Genomic DNA, 26752 nt, shown 5'->3' on the forward strand with positions numbered 1-26752 from the left:
CTAGGGTCCACCCATATGACTTCATTCTATCTTAATTACGTCTTTAAAGTCCCTATCTCCAAATATAGTAACATTCTGAGATACCAACGGTTAGCATGTCAACGTATGAATTTTGGGGAGACGCAGTTCAGCAGCCCATGACAACTTATTGCATTACGTCAAGAGGCACATAATGTCAAGTTCACCAGGTCTCTGCATTGTAAGGATACAAATTTCCCTTTGTAATTAGCAAATCACCTGTGGGATGAAAACTTGAATCCCTTGTGTCTATCCTATTCCTCACCAACCTTTCACCCATTCATTTGGCCATCACCCATTCATGATTCTTGCCTACACTATTATGTTAAGCCTGCAAAGTAGTGGTTTAACAAGTTTATCGTTCCTCTACATTTATTAGCTGTCATTCTTTTGTAAAGATAGGCCTTCATTCTTGCTGCACTCCAGCTCAATGTTTATAAACACCAGAGTCAACTTCCTTAACTGCAACTGCTTAAAAACCTTTGATCCTTTCTTCTGCCCTGGGGATTAAGTACATACTCCTTTATATGACCTCTAAAGGACTTCAGCCTTTTCCCTCCTTGTCACCACTCTATCTCCTTTACTGGTTTATTTGTACTCATCCTTCAGGACTCAGCTGTCACTTTCTCCCTAGCTTTCTCCAACAAATCATAAGAGCCCCTCTAGCACTGTATACTTTACTTTCACTATCATAGCATATACTATACTACTTTGCAATTTATGGTTAATTATCTCACTGACAGACTTTAAGCTATCTGAAAAAATATAAGAATCACATCAGTCTTGTTCATTCTTATATTTCCTAGCACCTCTCATAGTCCTTTGGTACAGAGTAGGCACACAATAATGATTAATTAGGGGCTTCCCTGGTGGCACAGTTGTTGAGAGTCTGCCTGCCGATGCAGGGGACACGGGTTCGTGTCCTGGTCCGGGAGGATACCACATGCCACGGAGTGGCTGGGCTTGTGAGCCATGGCCGCTGAGCCTGCACGTCTGGAGCCTGTGCTCCGCAACGGGAGAGGCCACAACAGTGAGAGGCCCACGTACCACAAAAAAGAAAAAAGAAAAAAAAGTAATGATTAATTACTGGGAGTTATGTAGTATATACAAATCTATGTACACTATAATTTATGACTAATTTATAGAATTTATAAGGATAATTTTAATTAAAAGTTATCTTTCACATAATTTGCTCACTGGAAGCCTAAGCCATTAGGTAAGATGAATTCCACTCTAAAAATAATAAATATTTACTTGGTATTAACTATTGGCCAGCTCCTGCCCTAAGCATGGATTAGTTCAAATTTAATCCACAGAAATCCTCTGGTGTGGGTACTATTTTCTCTATATAACAGATAAGGAAATTGAGAGAATAGCACACTGCTAGTAAATAAGAGATGGGGTTTGAACCCAGGTGTCTTTAATTTCACAATGACTTTGTAATTTTTATTACTTTCTTATGAAGAGTTCATCTTCCCCATTATAGCTGACTATAAATCTATCATCCATCATTGAAGCCCATGTTTTTGGTTCAGTAAAGTTTCTACTTTCAAGAATACAGACATGTATGATGTAAGGCATTTATAATATTATCAAATACCTAAGTAGGAACAGTCCACAGACAACATACACTGCCCCAAAATGTAAAACATTAACACATAATCTATTCCCAGAACTATGTTTTGACTGAGTCCAAGTAGATGTGGCAGTAAGAAGAATTTTGAATTATGTTTAATGTTTATTGAATTTGAAATGGCTGAAGGAGAGAACTTTTTTTTTTGGAATCTCTTTGTAAAGACCAATTCAAGGAGAAAAAAAATATATGTACAGGATGGATTACAATGATCTGGTATGACTTAAATACATTGTGAGACATGACATCTGCAGAGTGGCAGATATAAAAGGATAATTTCTAGGTAAGAATTACTACAACAAAAATGAGATGCTGCAAGTACAAATCTGGTAAAATTTGGACTTGGATGTGTGAGTTGAATGATTCAAAGTATCAAGCACCATCCTGACATTGTGGGTATGGACAACAACAAAACAGTTACTACAGAGTGTTGTGAAGAAATTGAATTGCAAGGACACTGGCAGAAAAAGTAAGGTCTTGTGTGTATGTGTGTGTGAACTCAATTTCCAGCTGAGAGTATCCTGACAGTTGGAAGACATGCATAAGTAGAAAAAAGAAGAGGAAGAAATTAGGATGAAAATAAGCAAGTAAGGAAAAGTTACAACATGAGCTTTGCTCCTTAATGGGAAGTTACTGAAAAGCAAGCATTATGTACTTTATTTAGAATTTAAATCCTACCTTTTTCCAGAAAAACAATGATGATAGTTAACAAAATATAGCAGGTAATTATCAAAAAAGGTGAAAAATGCTCAATATTTTTAATCCCCTAAATAGGTAATGGCAGTTACTAGAGGTTTTGTGTTCTAAAAGGCACATACAGGGATGGTATCACCATGGATTCCTCCAGAGTTATTAGGATTGAGGACCTCTTTGACAGAATTTCCTAATGTGAAGACCACAGAGTACTAGGGTGTCCATGAACCTCCTGAAATTATGTACAGTCCATCATGTGCCTATGCAGCTTTCTGGAAGGCATTCCATAGTTTTTTAAAACTCAGATTCTCAAAAGAGGTTCATTACCGTCCCCTTCACCTCCCCAAATTAAGAATGATTAATCTCGGAAAAGAAGTATTTGCTTACAAAGTGGTAATATTTGTCTTATTTTCCTGTTACCAAGGAAGAAAAATATATTTAGTTTTATGACTTGGCATCTTGTCTTTTCTGTTTCATATTTGCGTGTGGGAGGTTAATTTACACAAGTTTCCATTACCAACCAGGTGTGGTTTACATTTTGAAGATGTCAGGTTTGCAACTCCCATTTTTAATCTCTGTTGCTGTTTATTATTTTGTTTGGTTTCTTAATCAACTCAATTCAAATTTGGAAGGGTTGCTCCTTCCTCAAATTGCTTCATAGTTTTATTTTGGTAAATATAAAGCAAAAAGAAAATAAAAATTCCAACAAAGGCTTTCCTCTTATTTAATGAAGAAATTTGAAGACTAGCAAACATTTTCACTGAGCCCATTTCAAAACTAACAAGTAATTAACAGGATTTTGGCAGCTGTATTAGTCAGAGTTCTATGGAGAAACAGAAACGATAGGATATACATATAAGTATACAGGAAGAGATTTACTATGAGAGATTGACTCACTCGATTTTGGAGGCTGAGAAGTCCCTCTGCAAGCTGGAAGTCCAGGAAAGCTGGTGGTGTGGTTCCAGTCCAAGACCCAGGTCTGAAGGCCTGAGAACAGATGCGAAAGAAAGCAAGGATGGATGTCCTAGTTCAAGCAGATAGTGAATTGGCCTTTCTTCCACCATTTTGTTCGGTGCAGACCTTCAATGGATTGGATGATTGCTGAGGGCAATCTTCATTACTCAGTCTACCAATTCAAATGCTAATTTCTTCCAGAAAGACCCTCGCAGACACACCCAGAAATAATGTTTTACCAGTTATCTGAGCATCTTTAGCCCAGTCAAACTGACACATAAAATTAACCATCACAGCAGCCCTACAAAAATATTTATTTTAATTTAAAAGGTGAATTCTGGGACTTCCATGGTGGCCCAGTGGTTAAGACTCTGCGCTTCCACTGCGGGGGGCGCAGGTTCTATCCCTCGTCGGGAACTAAGATCCTGCGTGCCACACAGTACGAGCAAAGTAAACAAAAACAAAAAAAAGACAAAACAATATAAAAGGTAAATTCTATTCCCATAGGGACCCCTGAAGCGATAATTTATTTCCAACATCTTAGTTACCACATTTGAATAGTCCTGCTGACAAAATTTTATTTTATGGTCTGTATTCTAGGAACTTTATCTTAACTACCATGTTGAATCATAAAAAGCATTTTAATACAAATTAGAAATGATAATGCCTTTCTATGACTAAGTATATATTTCTAAAGAAGAGGTGCCTTTAATCTCATTTACATTACTGAGAAAGAAGAATTATATACTACTGTGGGAAATAATTCTTCTGGCAAAGAAGGCAGAGAGAAAACGTGACAACACGTAAATAAAATCTATCAAATGTTGACTTTTGGACTCAGCTACTCCAAACTTGAGGTGAATAAGAAATGAGCCTATGATTTCTAGACAGTTTCTGAATCTTGGTATTTTAAGAAGGGAAAATAAGGAACCTTTTAGTTCTAACTGAGAGAATCAGTACATTTGAAACAAAAATATAGGAAAATGCTTGGATATGTTCCAGTTATCTATTACTGCATAACAAACCCACCCCTAAATTTAGTGGTTAGCCATTTTATTATATCTTATGATTTTGTAGGTCGGAAATTTCGGCCAGGCTTATGCAGTGATTCAATTTTATCATTTCTTTCTCATTTACTAGTTCGAATACTTTTATAAAGAGACACTTTCCTTCAATCATTATTTGATTTCTTAGTAGAGACCTTTATAGAGAAAAGGCAGGATAAAAGCATGATTCTTTTCCCATACTTTTTAGTTTTCATGATAATTGTCTCCTTTCATTCTCTAAAGATAACCAGTATTTTTTTAATATCAGAAAAAACTCATAGATTTAAACATATTTAATGGCTTTCAAATAATTGCAATTTTTATATCTTATTGAAGTTCAAATTGCACCATCTTTGGCCTGTAGTAGGAGACTCTTCAAGTTGACTCTTGAATCTTTTCGACATGATGTTAGTGGTCTTTGATAATTTCCTTGCTTTTTGGTATATGAAGACATTCCAGGCTCATTCTGTACATTTCCTGTCTCAGACTGGAATCTGTCCCTTTTCCAAAAAGTCCTGGTTTCCTTTAGTGGTAAATGATATTTCAAGACCACAGTCTTGGAGGTAGGGATATGTATTAGCCTAATCAGTTCCTAGGCCTTTCCAGTGAACACAAATAGGAAACCCACATACAATGCATTTATATATATAGTGTGTGTATCAAATCTCATAAGTTCCTACAGATATTTTCAGTTCAAATAAAGGACCACTCTGCACTCTAGGATTTGCACTCTAACCTCTAACACATTTAGCTCCTTTCTTCTACTTGAGGGTTCTGGTTCTCAAAGAAACAGGAAATGATAGAGTTATTCATTTGCTTTACCCAATAATATACACATAACAGTCTAATACTAATACACTTACTGCAATACAATTACTAAAAAGCTAAAAAAGTATTTTTTTCATATGTTCCTACCATTCTCTCCCCATTTTAAGAGGTATGCATTGACAGATCATACAGCCATTAAATACTATACTCTTTGCCTTTGAAACTTCATATTGTCTTTGTTCTATAAATAACTATGTAGTTAGTGCTTGATATCTGTCCTCACTTCATTGTCTCTATTGACATTTTATTTCCATGAGCATCCTAAATACAATACTCCATTTTCTTCTGGCATGAAGACTTGCTGTTAAAAGTGTGTCTATAACATAATTTTCTTTCCCTTACAGGTCACTTGCTTGCTTCTGTCTAAATGTTCAAGGAATATTTAAAATTTTTCTTTAAAGTCTAAATTTTACTAGAATATGTCTTGGTGTTGGCCATCTGGGTTGATATTCTTAGGTAAATGATGTACTCTTTCAATACATAGTTTCAAATCCTTGTAATTTTCAGGAAATGTTTTTTGAATTATAGTTTTGAGTTATTTCGTCCACATCTTTGCTTTGGTTTCCTTCTGTAGTGACTTCAATTATAATTATGTTGGATCTTCTTCATTTATCTTCAATATTTATTATTTTCTCTTGAAATATATTGGCCTGTATATTTTTAGTTTTAGTTTTTTTAATCCTTTTCACCCTCTATTCCTCTTAAGGCATTATCTGTTATGTTTGTTTATCTATGTGTTACAACCAGTTTAATCTACCTTTCTAATTTTTTTTTCTTTTACTTCTCTTCCTTTCTTGAGGTATGTCACCTCTTTCCTGAGATTTGTAAACTCTGGTTCATGTTGTTCTTCCATAGCATGTATCATTTTGAAGATACTCAGCTTATTTTAAAATTTATTTCTGGTTATCTGTATGCTTAGACATTTGGTCTAGTTATTAATATCTTTAACTCACTCAACAAGTATTTACTGAGTATGTACTACGTGCAGACAGTTATTGTAGCCTGAAGTTGAGCCACATTAGCCAATCAAGCTTATTGTTTTATGCAACTAAAATTTTGTAGTGGTTATGCAACAAAAAGTACACCATATTTATAATTATTAAGTCCTAACTGTCTTTAGTCTCAACAGAATACTTTTACACCATGAACTGTCCATTCTTGAAACCTTCATTTTTTTTAACCTGTCAGCTGGATTTATGTCTTTAGGAGCATTTTAAGGAAGATGTATTCCCAAGAAATAAAATTTGAAATTTTTTTCTTGCATAAATTAATAATATATATGAGATCTAGAAAATTACTGAGTCCCAATCTTTTCCCTCAAATCTTTGTAGATACTGCATAATTACCTTCAGGCATTTAGTTTAACGAACAAGTTTTTGACTGATTTTTTTTGTCCCTTTGTAGGCTGTAGGGGGTTTTATGGTGGAAAAAAAATGCTTGCAAGACATCGTTTTTAATTCTTCAAATTAAAAAAGAATTCTTTGGGATATTTTTAGTAGATAGTCTCTTTTAATTGCTGCTGTCTTGAACCCAATGCACTCTTTCACTTGCAGACTAATGAAAACTCCTGAACATTTTCTATTATATATTTCATTATTTATTCTGGTCATTTTCTTTGATTATATTAATTAATCAAGGTTGTTTCTCAGTCTTCTGACTCTTGTATTTATCACTTCTTTAAATCTTATTGATTTCATCTCTTTGTTTTTTTCCTACACGTTCTAGGAGAGAAGGTGGTTTTCAAATTTTTCTTCCATATCAATAATTAAATGTTTATAGTCACTTTTTTAAAATTGTTAAGTTTACTGGGTTATAATTTATAAACAGTAAGATTAACTTCTTTTAAGTCTATAGTTGAGTAAGATTTGGCAAATTAGTCACCACCATAATCAGACCACTCTGGGAAAGAGCAGAGTGAGACAAGCAGAGGACCAAGGACTGAACTTTGGAGAATGACCATATTTAGGGTCAGAAAGAAGAAAAATCAGAGGACTGGTTTTCAGCCCCAACTCCTGCTATCATTCTAGAAGAAGATTTCAGGTCCAAATAGAGAGTCCTTCCACTCTCTTGTGCCTGTTACAAGATACATTGTGTCTCCATCCCCCTCCCCTCACACCAAATTCATATGTTGAAATTCTAACCCCCAGTATCTCAGAATGTGACTACACTTGGAGATAGGCTCTTTAAACCTATCTAAACATAATTAAGTTAAAGTATGGTCATTAAGTGGGCCCTAATCCAATAGGATGTGTCCTTCTTAAAAAAAGAAACGTGTACACAGACAAGTACAGACGGAAGACTATGTAAAGTTGGGGGGAAGACAGCCATCTATAAGCCAAAGTGAGAGGCTTACAGTAGATCCTTCCCTCATGATCTTCAGAAGAAACCAACACTGCCAACACCTTGAAACTGGACTTCTAGCCTTCAGAGTTGTAAGAAAATAAACTTCTGTTGTGCAAGCCAACCAGTCTGTGGTACTTCATTATGGCAGTCTGTGTTACTTTGTTATATACTCTCTTAATCTTTTGATCCATCATCAATCAAACTCCCAATCTTGGATCATCATTGTAATTCTCCCAGGTCAATGAATGCTGCAGAAACACCCCACACTTAGAACTGGGAGAGAATGCTTCCTATACTGGACCTAGTGCTTTACAGGGCTCAATTTGGCTCTTTTTCAGCTACATCCAGTCCCGAAGGGCAAGGAATCTGTGAGGGAGATGTTTACTCAGAACCTGTGCCTTGATGTTTAAAAAATGCTTTTGATAGTAGTGTGTATACATTAATCCCAAACTCCTAATTTACCCCTCCCCCTATTCTTCTGCTTTGGTAACCATAAGTTTGTTTTCTACATCTGTGGATCTGTTTCATATATAAGTTCTTTTGTATCATATCATTTTTTTTTAGATTCCACACATAAGTGATATCATATGATATTTGTCTTTCTCTGTCTGGATTACTTTACTTAGTATGATAATCTCTAGGTCCATCCATGTTGCTGTAAATGGCATTATTTCATTCTTTTTTATGGCTGAGTAATATTTCATTATATATATATATATATATATATATATATATATATATATATACACACACACATATAAAACTACATATAAATAGATAACCAACAAGGACCTACTGCATAACACAGAAAACTGTACTCCACATTTTGTAATAACCTATAAGGGAAAAGAATCTGAAAAAGAATATATATATAAATACACACACACATGTATAACTGAATCACTTTGCTGTACACCAGAAACTAATGCACTTATAAATCAACTATACTTCAATTAAAAATTTAAAAAAGTTTTAAAAAAAACAAAGATAAACATAAAAAAAATAATTAAATAGTCATGACCTTAGTCGGTGAGAATGAACCAAAAACTTCAGCAAAACTCACATACCTAATGAATATTTTACTCCTTAAAATAAACATACAGGTTTGTTAAAATAATAAAGTCAGTTCCTGGGGCAGGGGGTGAATGCTTTTGAGTACCTGGCTCTCAAAATTCTCTGCTCATAAGGCTCCAAAATGGCTAACAGTGATTTTTTCCCCCAGGTCTTTCCTGCTGAGGGCCAATAGTGCTTCTAGTATCTATATCCTTAGACCCAACATGTAGCAAAAAGGCACCTAGGTCAGAGAGGTGACGGAGCAGTGGGGTGGGAGTAGGTTTGCCAAATTTAATACAGGATACTTTGTTAAATTTGAATTTCAAAGAAACAACACATAACTGTTCAGTATGAATAAGTTCCAAATATTGCATGGGACATAATTATACTAAAAAAGTATTAGTTGTTTATCTAAAATTCAAATTTAACACAGCATACATTTTAAAAAATATGCCAACCCTAGGCAGGGTCAGATTTGGACATTTGAGGTGGGTGTCCATATCCATGAACACAAGGCCTCCAATGGTATCAAACTAAGTGGGAGGAGGTGACACAGGGAAGACAGGATACATGTGCCAACCAATGCTCTTTGAATTTCCCACATTCTGACACATAGGAATTCTAAACTCAGCCTTGCTTTCCAGGTCATTTTCAGAATAGGATGATAGAACGAACATATTATAATTTTACATTTTGTTAGCTCTTGTATTTATAATGTTTAAACATTTAGATATATGGTATGTGGGTCTCCATTTCCACTCTTGTCCCAGCTCTACAAAATGTCAAGGAGTTAGGACTGCTGCAGAAAATTGCCCTAAGAGAAGAGGTCAACCGTATCATCAACCACAATTAAAAGATGGGGAAAGTGAGACTTAGAGATGTTATATACAATTTGCTCAAAGTCATTCAGCTAATGGAATCCATTTTCAATGCCAGATCTTTCTGAATATAAAGCAAATATTCCTTTTTTTCTATTACACGTACAGCATGGTGACTACAGTTAATGATACTGTATTGCATATTTGAAAGTGGCTAAGGGAGCAGATCTTAAAGCAAATATTTTTCAATACCAAAAATACTTTACTATTTATAAGTTGATGTATCCTTTGATCACACAATTTAACATGCATGCATAAATCTAGGGCATTTCATGGGATATTAAAGATAGGTACAATGGAAATCCCAATCGTTCAATCGTTGATCCTGAATTTTATGGGCCTATACATTTAATTTTATAAGCATGCCCACATGTGATAAAATTGTGGGTTCGTGTTCTGCAATTCAAAACACTGATTTATAAACAGAGTGCTAATTTGAGTTTACAGTGACCAATGTATTTGGCAGAATAATGACTTGTAGTAATTCTTCTTCAAGGTAAATGCCAACCAGTGGATCAAATTATGACTCAAAAAATTGCCTGTTTAATGTTAGAACAAAGAGAGGAAATATTCTTAATGTAATATTTCCATTAAGATATGGGAATTAGGGGCTTCTCTGGTGGTGCAGAGGTTGGGAGTCCGCCTGCCGATGCAGGGGACACGGGTTCAAGCCCTGGTCTGGGAAGATCCCACATGCCGCGGAGCAACTAGGCCCGTGAGCCACAGCTACTGAGCCTGCGTGTCTGGAGCCTGTGCTCCACAAGAGAGGCCGCGATAGTGAGAGGCCCGCGCACCGCGATGAAGAGTGGCCCCAGCTTGCCGCAACTAGAGAAAGCCCTCACACAGAAACGAAGACCCAACGCAGCAAAAATTAATTAATTAATTAATTAAAACTCCTACCCCCAACATCTAAAAAAAAAAAAAAAAAAGATATGGGAATTAATTGTCATATTCCACTCTAGGAACAATCCAGCCCACATTGCGGAGGCAGTTCATACGCTTTGAAGCTCAACATACCTGGGTTTTCCTCATTACTAAATTAACTACTTAACATCTGCAGGCCTCAGTTTCCTTATTTTATAAAAACAGCCTTCTTGAGATTATACGTAAAGGCTTTAGAACAATGGTGTTATACTGTCGACACATTATGTAAATATTATAGATTGTAATATATCATATATTATATTAAATATTCTTATTAGGCTATATATTGTCATTGTGCTATTTATTATTGTTCTATTTAACAACTTTCTGGCTAACCTGAAGAAACAGGCCGCAAGCAAGCTCCCAGGGCAAAGAGGCGGGTATTGGTTACCATGACAACAGCGCGCGCCTAGACATTTTCCACTCACACGTCGCTGGGGGAGAGAGAAGCCTAGGCTGCGTATTCCGTCATCACTACGCGCTCATTAGGCTTCTCCGTTCCGTTTTAGAAGGTCCCGGCCCGGCTACCGTCGCTCCGCGCCAGGAATTATTTTCGCTTTTCAACCTTTGTTACAGTGCACCGAGGCTGCAAGACCGTAAGTACTAAGGGAAGAGTGATAAGGAGCGAGCGAGCGTTAAAAGAGGTGCCGCAGCACACTCCCACTTCTGAACCTTCCCTGTGTTTGCTTGATCCTATCAGCTTCCTCTCAGCTGGGATCGCGCCGCGTCAACTTCCGGGCGGGTGCCCGCCAGCACGGCCTCCGCCGCTCCCCTCCTTTGGCCCCTTTGTGTCCCCGCAGTGTCGAGGCACGGGCCTTGGCACGTCCTTTTTCGAGGCAGGGAGCATCGTAGTGCAGGGAGCCTCTCACTGTGGGCGGGCGCGCCGCCCGCAGGAGGTTAGCGTGGGGAACGTGCCTGCGCGTGCTGGGGTAAGAGGAGGTTGCACGAGGGTCAGCGTGTGGTTCGAGGAAGGAGGGGCGAGGTGGGGGGGGTGGGAAACGAAGGGGAGTGAAAAGAGCAATGGAAAATTTTAAAAGGATACCCCTGTCCACCTGATTGTTGTGGCCTAACAATGAGGCGCAGCCATAATAGTCATCCTGAGCCACTGACATGTTTGCGGGCTCTTAATTGCCTTCGGGATGAACTGCTGTGGCTTTGTATTTTATATTGATTTCATGGCCTCTTTTTGTTTTCTCCCTGCAGATAGTTCATTTAAAGCTCCCATCCCCACGAGGTGGTGGTTTCTACCAATATGAATCTTTTCAACCTGGACCGTTTTCGCTTTGAGAAAAGGAATAAGATTGAGGAGGCGCCCGAAGCAACCCCTCAGCCCTCCCTGCCTGGCCCTTCTTCACCAATTTCTCTTAGTGCTGAAGAGGAGAATGCTGAAGGGGAAGTTAGCAGGGCAGGCACCCCTGACTCAGATATAACTGAAAAAACAGGTGAGTTACAGTGTTGCAAATTGATACAGCATCAAGAGATAGAGAGGTTTTTTCGTTTGTTTGTTTTTTGAGGTTTTCTTTTTTGTTTTTTTAAGAAGAAAGGCAGAAGAGCTTCTGATTTTTGTGCTTGATGTCATACATACTGATGCATTGTCCTTCACCATGCCCTTTTACATACAGCTTTGGGACTGCCAAAGGCACCATGTACCTCCAACTGATTATCCTTCCATAGTTGTTCCGCTTTTTTGGGAGTTCTTAGATTATGACCCAATGATGGAAGCTAAAATCAGAATTTAGGTCAGAGTGGTAGCTAAGGGAGGAAGAACTCGGTGAGTCAGTCCTATGATACACTTTGAGGATGTTACTGCCAGACGTTTACATTCATTCCAGTATTTCTCCAAAAAACATTGATCACCTGCTGTGAGTTAGACTTTATTCAAGGTGCCTGAACACAGCCTCTATGAGCAGATGAAGAGCAGATCACGTTCAGATTTTGCCAACCACCTGACTTCCTGGAGCTCTCCAAAGTGCGAATGAATAATTGGTATTCTTCATGGTGAATGAACCGTTTTTAACCTCTTCAGCTAGTTGTCACGGACAGTAGGGTTGGAGAAGGAGCCAAAAATTAGCATTCCCATCTTAATCTATGTTCTTCGAGCAGTTAACGATTAGAATATATTTGATCTTTTACTGTGTTTTAGTCATAGCGGTGAGTGCTTCACATCCTCTCATTTGTACAACAAGCTTATAAGATATTATTCTCCACATTTTGCAGAAATGAGCCCCAGGGAGGTTAAATTGTTAGCAAGTTCGTAGAACCAGAGCTCAAATCCAAGCAGTCTAATTCCAAGTTATATTTTAGTGTTTAATTCAGTAATACCTTTTTTTAGTGCAAAACTCAGTATTTCACAAGCAGCTTTTAAATTTCAGAATTGGTAATATATGTCTTCACCTTTGATATCCCCATTTTGTCTGCTACTCTTCTACTTAAATGTAGCAGTGAGGGCAGAGTCCCTACAAGTAATCATTAGAATAATATTTTAAAATACTTTGGTGTAATTGGAACGTGGTGGAACAATTTGGTAGGTTGGGTTAAGTGGTAATTAGAAGTCAAATCGTGAGAGGCTTTGTTTATCTGAAGAGTTTTGAGCTTACCTGATGTCAAACCACTGGAGGATTTAAGCACTGGAGTGACATCCCTGTGTGCATTCTTTGAGCAGATATTTGGTTTGCATAACATGCTGTGGTTAATGTCTAAACATCCAGGTACTTTAATATTTTAACAGTAAATACTTTAATCTGTTTCTTATGTAGTTAGGGCAGGGAAGGCCAGGGTGTAGGCATGGGATTTTGAGTCCTTGGAAGCCTCTGCTTCGTCATTTTAGTTAAATGGGACGTTGGGCAAGTCACTTAGATTATCTGAGATCCACAATTTTTTCACCTCTAAAATAAAAGCACTTTGTAAACTGGAATTCAATGAAATGTTTTAGTTATTTATCAATATTAGTAATGTGAAATTTTTAATTGCTTTTTCTGATCAGAAGGTGTTTTTCTGCGTTCCTCTTTTTTTCCTAAGGAGACTTCACTCCATCTTTCTTTATTGGGACTTTTCATACATAAATTACTCTTAAAATTGAGATTGTCTTTAGAAATCCTATGGTCAGTCTTGATGACACTTGGGAAATATGGAAGTCAGGTTTTTTTCAGGAATGGTGAGGGTTCATCCTACCAGGAATAGAGAGCCTTGCTTTTGGAAAAGATTATTGTAATTGATCCTGTGGATTTTTGAGAATCTTGAAAACGAAGGCAAAGTTGAGACTTTACATTGTAGATCCATGCAAAAGTAGAAGGGCAAAATGATGAAAGAATCTTGTTCTGTAAAAACAATCAGTCTAGCAGTCATGAGTACTATGTATTGTTAAAGGGTAGAGTTTAAAGAGAGAGAAATCATTTAGGAATCTCTCATAGTCCAGACTTAATGATGGCAGTACAGATAGAGAAGAACGAGGTATGAGAGATCACAGTAAGAAAGGGCAAGATTTTACAATTAGGTCGTTGTGTAGGAGTGAGATAAAAATGCATGTTAAGAATTTTAGTTTAAGTGATTGAGGGAAAAAAGGTAGTTCTGTACATTAGAATAGGTAAGACATTGGGCATGCCTTTAAAAATTCACATGAGGGGCTTCCCTGGTGGCGCAGTGGTTGAGGGTCCGCCTGCCGATGCGGGGGACACGGGTTCGTGCCCTGGTCTGGGAGGATCCCACATGCTGCGGAGCGGCTGGGCCCGTGAGCCATGGCCTCTGAGCCTGCACGTCCGGAGCCTGTGCTCCACAACGGGAGAGGCCACAGCAGTGAGAGGCCCGCGTACCGCAAAAAAAAAAAAAAAAAAAAAAAGGAAAAAATAAAAATTCAAATGAGAATCAAAGGTCCTGCCCTCAATTTAGCAGTAGACCAAATGCAGCTTAACTTAGCATGGGGGAGGGAGATGCTGAATTGCGCATTGGGCCTGTGTGGAGGTCAAGACACAAGTTGGATTTAAGATCACACTGGATATGGACATTGGGAAATTGTCAGTGGGATATGAATATTGACCTTACTTTCTTTATCATCAACTAGTAACTTATTCTGTTATTTTGTGGGATGATGCTATATTTGTTTATTTAAAATAGTTTTAGGGTCTAAGTCAGCTTATAGGACAGAAATTGTATATGGTTAAAATTACCTGTAATCACTCTTTTTCAGTTAATCCTATTATTTTACCTAATATGAGTTAAGATTTAATTTCCTACCCCTCTCCTTCAGTTACTGTGCCACAGATACACTGTTCCTTGAATACGCCAAACCCCATTCAGTCGTTCCTTTTCCCATTTGCTCTTCCATCTGCCTCCAAGACGCTTTCTGTTGATATCTGCTTGTGACTCTGCTTTGTTCCATTAGGGCCTAGTGAAGTGTTACCCTTTTCTAGAAGGTCTTTTCTTGACCACTCTCTGAAGTAGCAACCACCCCTCTCCCCCCCTTTTACTGTACTGTATTTTTCTATATACACTGCATTATATATATGTGTCTCCCTTATTAGAATATAAGATCTGTAAGAGCAAAGACCTTGTTCATCTATCCATCCCCATTGCTCAGAACAGTGACTGACTGGTGTATAGTAGGCCCTCAGTAAATATGTGTTGAAAGAAGGTGCTTTGGATGATGATTAGGTGGTATTAGTCCTTTGTACACATTTTTAAAATATTCCTCCTCCTCTTTATGATCTTGAAACAGTGCCGTAGCCATCAGTCATTCTTTAGCCATGGATACTTGAAACTACTTTTGATATAGGCCAGGCTCCCTTAATCCAGCCTTTGGATATGAGGGCATACACTTAACCTGTGGTCACCTCCCCCTGCCTAGGTTTATTTTACTCTCACAGTGCCCAGAATTATCAATGGTTATTACTTACACTTTATTTCTCTTTTTTTATTTGACTTTTCTGGAAGCATAGCAGGTTTGGAGAGAATAAAGCAATGACAAATGAGTGTGAGAGGAGAGAACCTGCTATGTTTTATGCGTAAAGAATAAAAAGTTGAGCTAAGCATGATCCTCAAGGGATACCAAGAAGAAAGGACATGTAAATATATATAGTTAAAATAGCACAATGTGGTAACTCATAATAAGGGAAGATAGTAAGCAGTGTAGAACCACAGTCTGATTCACAGTGATTAAATTATCCCTTCTTTCTGTAGAGGATCAGGAAAAGTCATAGATGACTTTGAGTGGACCCTAAGCAATGACTCATTGCTTATTCAGTGAACTAGGGATGGAAATACATGTTGCCTTGGAGTGTGGTATGTAAATGGAATAGGTGAGGTTATCTAGGGAAGAGGAGGTGTAGGGCAGTATAGATGAAGCTGAAAAGATTTAGAAACAAAAACTGCTGGGTTGGGAGGGGCCTATATATGCTGTGCCAGGGAGGATGGACTTTATTTGGTACACAATACAGAGCATTTCGGTATGGGAAAAACATTAATGAAGATGTTGCCATAATTGAAGCCTAACTGTAGGGAAATGACAGTAAGGATGACAAAGGAGGCAGTTTAGGGAAGTTTTATATGATATTTATTTGATGGTATTTGATGATCAGTTAAATGTGGAGGATTTAAAGGTAACTCACATGTTCCTTGCTTGGACAGCTGAATGATTGGCACTGTCAACTGAATTAGGCAGTAGGATTAGGAGGAAGACACCAAAGCATGTTGAATTTGGGTTACTTCTTATATGTCAGTAGCAAGGTCTAGTAGAGGGTTGAACATTGGAGTTTGGAGCTCGGAGAGTGGTCGGAATCTGAGAAATCAACTTGGGAGCCATCCTTGTGGTAGTTACCAAAAAATGTCCTAAGCAAGATACGTGGTAAGAAGCATCAATATTTAATGATGGACAGAGGAAGGGGAACCAATGAAAGATATAAAGGATGACTAGAACAGTCCTAGAAAATGATAATGCCCTGGAAGTGGAAGATAGGAGAGTGTCCAGGGTGGTGTATAGTGAACCGTTTCAGATGTTGCAGAGAGGTCAAGTTGGATCTGATGAGAGACCACTTTCCTTGGAAATTAAAGTTCCTGTTGACCTTTAGCAGTTTCAGTAGAAAACTGAGGAAGTGAAGACTACTCTTCCAAGACGGGAAAGAGAAACAGCTTGACGGGGAAGCAATGTCAAGAAAAGATGTTTGAGGAATGTTGAAAATTGAGCATCCAAGGGGAAGAAGCTAGGGGAGAGGAAAAGGATGAGGGAGGGGAGGTATCTGAAGAAAGACATCAAGGGGGTGGGAGTGTGCACATAGCTGGACTATATAACTTGGAATAAAGACACATTTTATCCAGGGGAGGGGGAGTAAAAGAGAAAAATAGATGGGTTCATAGGTTATTATGAGGTTGGGTTGGAGGAAAGTTTCAGTATATGCTTGGAGAATTTCTTTTCTTGATAAAATATATTCAGTCTTCTAAAGCGGTTGCTCTTTAGATGTGGTTGTCATGTAGAAAGTAGCCATTGTTAATAAGTGAGAGAAAAAGGTTTAAATTATACCTGTTATCAAAAAAGATTTCCAGAGAGCAATGCTCTGCCACTTACGGATGGTATGATCTTGATTAAGACATTATCGTTTTTGGATTTCACTTCCTTCGTCTAGATGTTCTCTGAAGTCCTTGCAAGCTGTAAAATGGATAAGATCCTTTGAATGATGAAGCTGAATATACCATTTTAGCCTTATGATCTGTAACCATCAGGTATTCCTCAGTCCTTTTAAAGTGTGTGTGGCCAAGATGTGAATCATCATTATATCTTTGGATAGAAATTTTGGTTTCTATTAGTGTTAGTTGAAAAGCAATAACTGGTAAAAGGGTTAGTGCTCGATTGTTCTAATAGAAAGTACAGTGAGTCTAAATGTCTTAAGTACTTTTTTTTTTTTTTTTTTTTTTTGGCCGTACGCGGGCTTCTCACTGTTGTGGGCTCTCCCGTTGCGGAGCACAGGCCCCGGACGCTCAGGCTCAGCGGCCATGGCTCACGGGCCCAGCCGCTCCGCGGCACGTGGGATCTTCCCGGACCGCGGCACAAACCCGTGTCCCCTGCTTCGGCAGGCTGACTCAACCACTGTGCCACCAGAGAAACCCTTAAGTACATTTTAAATGTACATTTTTTGTTTGTGTTTTCCTTCTCTACCTTTTTACTTTCCATGCTTGGCTATTTTCTTCAAAATAAAATGTTATATAAAAGAATTAAATGATTACAACAGTGTGTAATGAAGAGAGACTCTTCTGTAATCCTCGTTTAGTGTTGGTATTTATTCTTTTGTATTTTTTTCCGGCCTGTATATATTCTAGCTTTTTTTTTTTTTAGATAAAATAGTATTATGTACATACATATCGTAATGCAACTCACTATTAACTAAAAAGTAGATTTTTTATACTCTCCATGTCAGTTCATATAAAATATACTGTACTTCAATTTTTTTTTAGTGACCACAGTGTATCTTATTATACACAGATGTATTATAATTCATGTAGTTTCCTGTTTATAGACATTGGTTGTTTTGGTTTATTTCTTCTTCTTTTTGTTGTTAAAAGAATGCTGTAGTGACCATCCTTTTGAATAAATATTTTTGCCTCTGTACAATCTGTGGAAGAATTCTGGGAAATGGAATTGTCAAATTAAAGGGAATATGAGTAATATTTTAGTAACTGCCAAATCACCCTACACAGAAGTTTTACCAGTTTGCACCACACTGCAGCTTGGTTTTGAGATGTCTGCTTTTTCATACCAGGCTAAAATATTGCAAACATTTTTAATCTTTAAAGGGCTAATAAGCAATTAAATTGCATTATTTTTATTCTTTATTTTTAAGGTTAAGTATGTTTTCATAAATGTTATTAACAATTTGAACTTTTTCTGTGTTCCTTTTTCTCATTTTCTAATAAATGATTTATACGTTTTTTTATTTTATTCTTTTAATTCTGTTTGTTGTTTGTGACAGAGAAGTTTTACATTTTTATATGGTCAGTTTGTTCATCTTTTTCAAGGCTTATGGGTTTTAGGTCCTGATCTGACCTGGTAAAAGATTTGGTAAAAGAAAGCCATTCCCTACCACCACATTATAAATATATTCATCCATATTTTCTTCTATCACATCTGTGTTAATTTTCTTCTTAATTGTAATAAAATGTACACACATAAGATATGCAATAGCTAGTTTTAAGTGTACAGGTCAAAGAGGGTTAAGTACATTCACATTGTTGTACACCCAATCTTTGGAACTCTTTTCATCTTGCAAAACTGAAACTCTTTACCCCTTAAACAATTCCTTCTTACCCCCAGCAATCACCCTTACATCTTCTGTCTCTATGTACTTGACTACCCTAGTACATTATAAAAGTGGAATCATGCCAAAAAGTGGCAGTCTTTTGTTACTGCCTTATTTCACTTTCTCTAATGTCTTCAAGATTCATCCACATTGTAACGTGTATCAGAATTTCCTCACTTTTTAAGGCTGAAGAATATTTCCTTGTATGTATACCTACATTTTCTTTACTATTCATTTGTGGATGACACTTGGGTTGCTTTCACTTTGGGGCTATTGTGAATAATGCTGCTGTGAAAATGAGTATACAAATATCTCTTCCAGACCCTGCTTTCAGTTCTTTGGGGTATACACCCAGAAATGGAATTGCTAGATCATACAGGAAACTACCATATATTTTCCACAGTAGCTGCACCATTTTACATTCCCACTAACAGTGCACAAGGAGTCCAGTTTCTCTCCACATCCTTGCCAACACTTGTTATTTTCTGTTTTTTTGTTTTGTTTTTTGGGGTGTTGTTTTGTAGCCACACTGATGGATATGAGTTGTTTTTTTTAATTTTTTTAAACCTTAACTTTCATCTGGAGTTTGTTATAAGGGCTAAAGAAAAGGTGATACGGTTTTCTCCTTTGTTCATTATTTATCATTTACTAGTCACTTATCCCAGAACCATTTATTGACAAATCCTTTTTCTTATATTTGAAATGTCATCATTATAGCCATACCTCAGAGATATTGCGGGTTTGGTTCCAGACCACCACAATAAAGTATCGCAGTAAAGCAAGTCACATGAATTTTTTGGTTTCCCAGTGCATATAAAAGTTATGTTTATACTATAGTCTTTTAAGTGTGCAGTAGCGTTGTCTTAAAAAAAAACAATGTACGTACCTTAATTAAGAAACTTCATTGCTAAAAATTTTTAACCATCATCTGAGCCTTTGGTGAGTTGTAATGTCTTTGCTGGGGGAGGGTCTTGCCTCGATGTTAAGGGCTGCTGACTGCTCAGGGTGGTGGTTGCTGAGGCCTGGGGTGGCCATTGCAGCTTCTTAAAATAGGACCACAGTGATGTTTCCGCATCAGTTGATTCTTTCTTCCACAAATGATTTCTCTATAGCGTGCAGTGCTGTTTGGTAACATTTTACCTACAGCAGAACTTCTTTCAGAATTGGAGTCAGTCCTTCCAAACCTTGTCACTGCTTTATCAGCTAAGTTTATGTAGTATTCTAAATCCTTTGTTGTTATGTCAACAGTCTTCACAGCATCTTCACCAAGAGTAGATTTCATCTCAAGAAACTCCTTCCTTTGTTCATCCATAAGAAGCAACTTCTCCATTAAAGTTCTATCGTGAGATTGCAGCAATTCAGTCACATCTTCAGGGGCCACTCCTGAATTTTTTTTCTTTCTTTCTTTCTTTCTTTGGGGGGGCTGCTCTGCATGCAGTATTGGGATATTATTTCCCCGACCAGGGATCAAACCCAAACCCCCTGCAGTAGAAGCTCAGTCTTAACCACTGGACTGCCAGGGAAGTCCCAAGGCACCACTTGTAATTCTAGAACATCTGCAGTTCATTCTTCCACTGAAGTCTTGAAGTCATCCATGAGGGTTGGAATCAGCTTCTTCCAACCTCCTGTTAGGTTGATATTTTGACCTCTTCTCATGAATCACAACTGTTCTTAATGGCATCTAGAATGGTGACTCCTTTCCAAAAGGTTTTCAATTGACTTTGCCCAGATCCATCAGAGAAATTGCTATTGATGGCAGCTGTAGCCTTATGGAAAATATTTCTTAAATAATAGGACTTTTAAGTCAAAAGTCCTTGATCCATGGGCTGCAGAATGGATGTTGTGTTAGCAGACATGAAAACAATCTCATTGTACATCTCCATCAGAGCTCTTAAGTGACCGGGTGCATTGTCAAGGAGCAGTCATATTTTGAAAGGAATCTTTTTCCGAGCAGTAGGTCTCAACAGTGGGTTTAATATATTCAGTATTTGGTGTTACAAACAGATGTGCTATCATCCAGACTTTTTTCCATTTATAGAGCACAGGCAGAGTAGATTTAGCATAATTCTTAAGGGCCCTAGGATTTTCAGAATGGTAAATTAGCATTGACTTCAACTTAAAGTTACCAGCTGCATTAGCCCTTAACAGGAGAGTCAACTTGTCCTTTAAGCCAGGCATTGACTTCTCCTCTCTAGCTATGGAAGTCCTAGATGGCATCTTCTTCCATTAGAAAGCTGTTTGGTTTACATTGAAAACCTCTTCTTTAGTGTAACCACCTTCATTAATTATCTTAGATCTTCTGGATATCTTGCTGCAGCCTCTACATCAACACTTGCTGCTTCATCATGCACTTTTATGTTATGGAGACAGCTTCTTCAGCCTTATGAACCAACCTCTGCTAGCTTCAAACTTCTTTTCTGCAGCTTCCTCACCTCTCTCAGCCTTCATAGAATGGAAGAGTTGGGGCCTTGCTCTGGGTTAGGCTTTGGCTTAAGGGAATGCTGTGGCTGATTTAATCTTTTATCCAGGCCACTAAAACTTTCTCCATATAAGCAAAAGGCTGTTTGGCTTCTTATTTGTGTGTTCACTGGAATAGAACTTTTAATTTCCTTCAAAAACTTTTCCTTTGCATTCACAACTTGGCTAACTGGTGCAAGAGGCCTGGCTTTTGGCCTGTCTTGGCTTTCGACATGCCTTCTTACTAACCTTAATCATTTCTAGCTTTTGAAAGAGAGGGATGTGCAACTTTTCCTTTCACTTGAATACTTAGAGAACATTGAAGGGTTATTAATTGGCCTAATTTATTGTTGTGTCTTAAGGAATAGGGATGCTGGGGACTTCCCTGGTGGTCCAGTGGTTAAGACTCCACTCTCCCAATGCAGGGGACCCAGGTTTGATCCCTGGTCAGGGAACTGCATCCCGCATGCCACAACTTAAGATTCCTCATGCTGCAACTAAAGATCCCGCATGCCACAAGAAGATCCTGTGTGCCACAACCAAGACCCAGCTCAGCCAAATAAATAAATTAAAAAAAAAAAAAGGACTAGGGAGGCTGGAAGAGAGGGAGAGTGATGAAGGAAGTGGCAGGTTGGTGGAGCACTCAGAACACACATAACGTGTATCAGTTAAGTTTGCCATCTTATATGGGCACTGTTTGGGCACCCAAAACAATTACAGTAGTAACATCAAAGATCATTGACCACAGATCACCATAGCAAATATCACAATAATGAAAAAGTTTGAAACACTGCAAGAATTACTACCAAAATGGTGTCAGTAAACTTGCTCAACACAGGGTTGCCACCAACCTTCAGTTTTTAAAATGCACAGTATCTGCAAAGTGCAGTAAAAAAAGGTATGCCTGTAGTGTGGATTTTGGTATGTTTTTGTTGTGTTTTGTTTTCTTTTTTTGTGGTACGTGGGCCTCTCACTGTTGTGGCCTCTCCCGTTGCGGAGCACAGGCTCAGGACGCGTAGGCTTAGCGGCCATGGCTCACGGGCCCAGCCGCTCCGCAGCATGTGGGATCTTCCTGGACCAGGGCACGAACCCATGTCCCCTGCATCAGCCGGCGGACTCTCAACCACTGCGCCACCAGGGAAGCCCTGTTGTTTTTTCTTCAATAAAATGTTGAAGAAAGTTTAACCTGAAAGTTTAAAGAAGTGGTTTCTTTGTTTTTGCTTTTCTTTTTTGTTTTTTTAATTTCCAAGTGACTGAAATTTTGCTTCAGTGTTCTTATTAACATTTACTTCCAGTTTCACTTTTTGTGATAGGAGAATGTGGTCTGTAGTATTTCTTCTTTGATGAATTTACTGAGATTTTCTTTTCGGCCTACTACACAATTTCTGTAAAAGTTCTAAGTGTACTCGAAAAGAGACATAATCTAACTGTAGATTTAATTATATGTCAAATAATAACGTTTTATTATTTATATCATTTTTTTCAAACTGGATCACAAACATGTCATAAAGTCAGTTTCTTGTATCCTGACTAAATGCATATAACTTTTTTTAATGGAGTAGAATAAATAGAAAATTATCAAAGTATCACTTACAATAAAGCCTCTGAGACCTTTGTTTCAGTTATATATGTCTGTCTAGCAATCGATGTGTTTAGGGTCATAATCTACAATGGGTCTCTTACAGTGGGTTCCAATCAAAAATGTTTGAAAAACACCTTTCTGTATCTTAATTGTTTTTGTTCTCTCTTCTCTATTAAGAATTTAGACAAGAGAGTTAAAGCCTCATATTTGTCTCTATTGACTTTCTGCTTTATGTATCCTGCATTGTTTATTCATTTCATTATTAGAATGCAGTTGTACATGTTAGTTATATTTTTATTGTAGATATAAATTCTGTTATTAAAAAGTACCTTTTAGGTTTAACACTTTGACATTGTCCATTATTAATAGCATGACTTTCCTTCCTTTACATTTTTTCTTTTTATCTTTATCTTTTCTTTTGGCCTAAACCTGAAATGTTTCTTCTTTCTCATTTTATCTTAGAGTAGTGTATTAGAAACTACCCTTCAATCTTCTATTCAGTGTATACTTTGTCTTTTTCAAGAGCTTTCATCAGAGGTAGTTTGACTTATCTGAGATGCTAAATGTCTTTTCCTATCTACTATGGCATTCAAATTAAAACAGTCAAGATTTTATAATCTATTATTTTGGTAATTAACCTTTTAAGGAGGCAAATATATGATGTGCTTTACTAGGTATTCAAAAGAACTGCCTTGAAAGTCAGTTGCCATGTTGGAGAATTGAACCATGTAGAGCCATATACAATTAGAATATCAAAAATGGCACACTTACATAAGTCTGCAGGACAGATATAAAGGGTTTTTTTTGTGTTTGTTTGTTTTTGAGAACTGGGTGTCTTTCTTTCTTTCTTTGGTTGCACGGGGTCCCTTAGTTGCGGCTTGCAGTCTCCTTAGTTGTGTTTCGCCAGCTCCTTAGTTGCAGCACGCAGGCTCCTTAGTTGCGGCTCACAGGCTCCTTAGTTGCGGAATGCGAACTCCTAGTTGTGGCATGCATGTGGGATCTAGTTCCTTGAGCAGGGATCGAACCCGGGCCCCCTGCATTGGGAGCGCGGAGTCTGAACCACTATGCCACCAGGGAAGTCCCAGATATAAAGGTTTAAGTGTTTTCATTCTGCTTTGGGAGATCACCTTTATTTATGGATCTCCCAGTAGTGATTTTTTTGTTTGTTTTTTTTAGTGGTTCTTGATCTTGGACCACTTAGAAAGGTAGAATCAGTGGCAGGTTTAAATCCTCATTTTGTTTCATGGTAGACTTAGATATGAGAATGGGTAAAAATATACTGGAAGAGTTTGGGATATAAAATTATCTTCTCATGCATACCACTAATGGGGAATTTCATTTGGAATTACCCCCTGGAACCTTGGAATCTTCTTGCATATGGTAATGATGTAGGTTCCCATTGCCTTTGGTAGAGAAAATATCATTTTCTGTCTCTAAAACATAGGATTTTTTATTGTTTTTATTTAAAAGGATAGCTGTTTTCCCTCATGTTCCTTTAGCGTTTTGTTTATTCCTCTCGCATGGCACAGATTACGACTCACAACATTGCTACTTACGTACATGGCTACTTGGCTCCTATTATTAGTTTCTTTAGGGCAAGTGGAACTGTGACTGGCCTTTATTTTCCTTCAATACCCCCCACGTCCTGGCACAGTGCCTTCAATACAGCAGGCATTCAGCAAAGTCAGAATTACGTAGTAACCCGTGTCTTTATATTGTTTCTACTTGTCACCGTTCTTTCCTTCATTTCTATATTTTTCTTTTTTGCTTCCTTCCTGTCTCCTTTGTGGTGCTGCTTAAAAGTGCTTGTTTGCTTTGGGTCAGAAAGCATCATTGCATCAGGAATATCTTTTTGACCATTGGCTATTAGATATTTTTGCTGCTGTTTACTTCCAAAAATAGTCCAAACAAATCTAAGCATTTCAGCACTATTCTAATTCCAGATTATTGACTATATTGGAAAATTGGTATTTTATATAAATAAGCTCTTACTGTTTCCCTTTAGTTCTCAAAGTGTGGTCTGTGAACCTTTGAGGTCCCTAAGACCCAAAAGGGTGTCCATAAGGTCAAAACTATTTCATAATAATATTAAGACATCACTTGCCTTTTTCAGTATATTGGTATTTGCATTGATGGTGCAAAAGCAGTGGTAGGTAAAACTGCTAGTGCCCTAGCATGAATCAAGGCCAAGATTCCAAACTGTTCTAAACTGTCATTGTATCCTTAAAATTTTTAAATACCAGTTTCACTTAAGAATGTTCTTGATGAAGCAGTAGTTTTTAATAAGATGAATATACAATCTAGTTCAAGAAACTCTAGTTCTCCTAGTACTCATTAATAGAATTTTTAGACACCCCCCACCATGCAGTAATACATTTAAATGGCCAGTTTGAAAAGCTTTTTTTTTTTTTTGGCTGCATTGGGTCTTCATTGCTGTGCGTGGGCTTTCTCTAGTTGCGGCGAGCAGGATCTACTCTTCACTGAAGTGCATGGGCTTCTCATTGCAGTGGCCTCTCTAGTTGCGGAGCACAGGCTCTAGGGTGCGTGGGCTTCAGTAGTTGCAGCACATGGGCTCAGTAATTGAGGCATGCAGGCTCAGTAGTTGCGGCACGTGGGTTCTAGGGTGCCTGGGCTTCAGTAGTTGTGGCTCGCGGGCTCTGGAGTGCAGGCTCAGTAGTTGTGGCACACAGGTTTAGTTGCTCCGCGACATGTAGGATCTTCCCGGACCAGGGATCAAACCCGTGTCCCCTGCATTGGCAGGCGGATTCTTAACCACTGTGCCACCAGGGAAGTCCCTGAGTAAAGAAGCTTTTTAAAGAAAAGTAGACAATCCAAATCGTTTTGCGAAAGCCCTTTTCAAGTATAAGAAAGCAGGACACTTTTGTTAAACTGTTAAAATGATATGCATTAAGTTTAGGTCAAATTTTTGATACAGTAAAGATCTAAGTTCTTAGTTTTATGTGTGATTTGTGACGTATCAGGAATACTATGTAAAAGCAGTGTCCCTAGTACCTTTATACTTATTTTACAGGAATTGGACTATAATTTTATTACTTTACATAATTATCAGAACTTGTAAATGTCTCCATACATATGACAGTTAACATAGCTGTGATTTGTTCCAGAGCAGAGTTTTTCACCTAAGGCACACTCAACATTTATAAAATTGTTCTTTTGGAACAATTTTGTGATTTGCTTTTCAGTAATGTTGCTAGGACTTCATTGCAGGAAGTAAAGTATTTTTTAGTTAACTCCAGGCGATTGGTTATATAGGCCTTGGTTAATGTTATTTACAAATATGACTCAGGAGCCTTATGATAATGATAGTTATCATTTCATGACAGTTAATGGGGGGCGAGGCCAAGAGTTTTAGGGGGGACTTGAGCATCCCCCAGTTTTGGTGTGGGGGGCAGGGAAGTCCTGGAACCAGTCCCCTCAAACCTCACAGATACTGAGGGGTGATGGTATTCACTAAATCAAGGCACTGACTACTTTTACTTTAATATGAATTTCTTAAATCTGATCTCTCCTCAAGTGTATAATGGAGAATAATTTTAGAACTCAGCCCTTTGAAGAAAGGAGACCTCAATAGAATACTATACTCATTTGTTTTACATAGACGGGTGATGCCAACTTCATTAGTTTGTGAGGGCTCCCGTAACAAAATACCACAGACTGAGTGGCTTAACCAGCAGACGTTTATTTTCTCCCATATCTGGAAGTTAGAAGTCCAAGATGAAAGTGTTGGCTGGTTCAGTTTCTTGTAAGGCCTTTCTCCTTGGGCTGCAGGTGGCCGCCTTCTTGCTGTGTGCTCACATCACCTTTCCTCCATGCACACACATCCTTGGTGTCTCTTATAAGGACATCAGTCCTTTTGGGTTAGGTCACTAACCTAACTGCCTCATTTTAAGTTAGTCACCTCTATGAAGGACCTATCTCTAAATACATTACATTCTGAGGTACTGGGGGTTGGAACTTCAACATAGGAATTTTGGAGGGGACATAATTTTGTCCATAACACCAACATTTGTGTAAGAGCTAATGTTTGTTGAACACTGGCTGTG

At 37.9% G+C, this 26752-nt stretch overlaps 1 protein-coding gene across 3 annotated transcripts in view; it reads left to right on the plus strand.

Annotated features, from left to right (window-relative positions):
- Positions 1-10818: 10818 nt before the first annotated feature.
- SMARCAD1 (SNF2 related chromatin remodeling ATPase with DExD box 1) overlaps positions 10819-26752 on the plus strand; it is a 71768-nt gene continuing 55834 nt past the window's right edge. For 2 of the 3 annotated variants that reach the window (XM_081227980.1, XM_081227982.1), the window contains exons 1-2: positions 11108-11299; positions 11574-11812. In XM_081227980.1, coding sequence (XP_081084106.1) covers positions 11623-11812 — 190 coding nt within the window. In that variant the 5' untranslated portion in view covers positions 11108-11299; positions 11574-11622. Of the gene's footprint in view, positions 10967-11107; positions 11300-11573; positions 11813-26752 lie in introns of those variants that run through there. The other variant, XM_081227981.1, reaches the window with a different exon arrangement.

The sequence above is a fragment of the Mesoplodon bidens genome, assembly GCF_964165515.1.
Source record: "Mesoplodon bidens genome assembly, chromosome: 1".
Classification (NCBI taxonomy): domain Eukaryota; kingdom Metazoa; phylum Chordata; class Mammalia; order Artiodactyla; family Ziphiidae; genus Mesoplodon; species Mesoplodon bidens.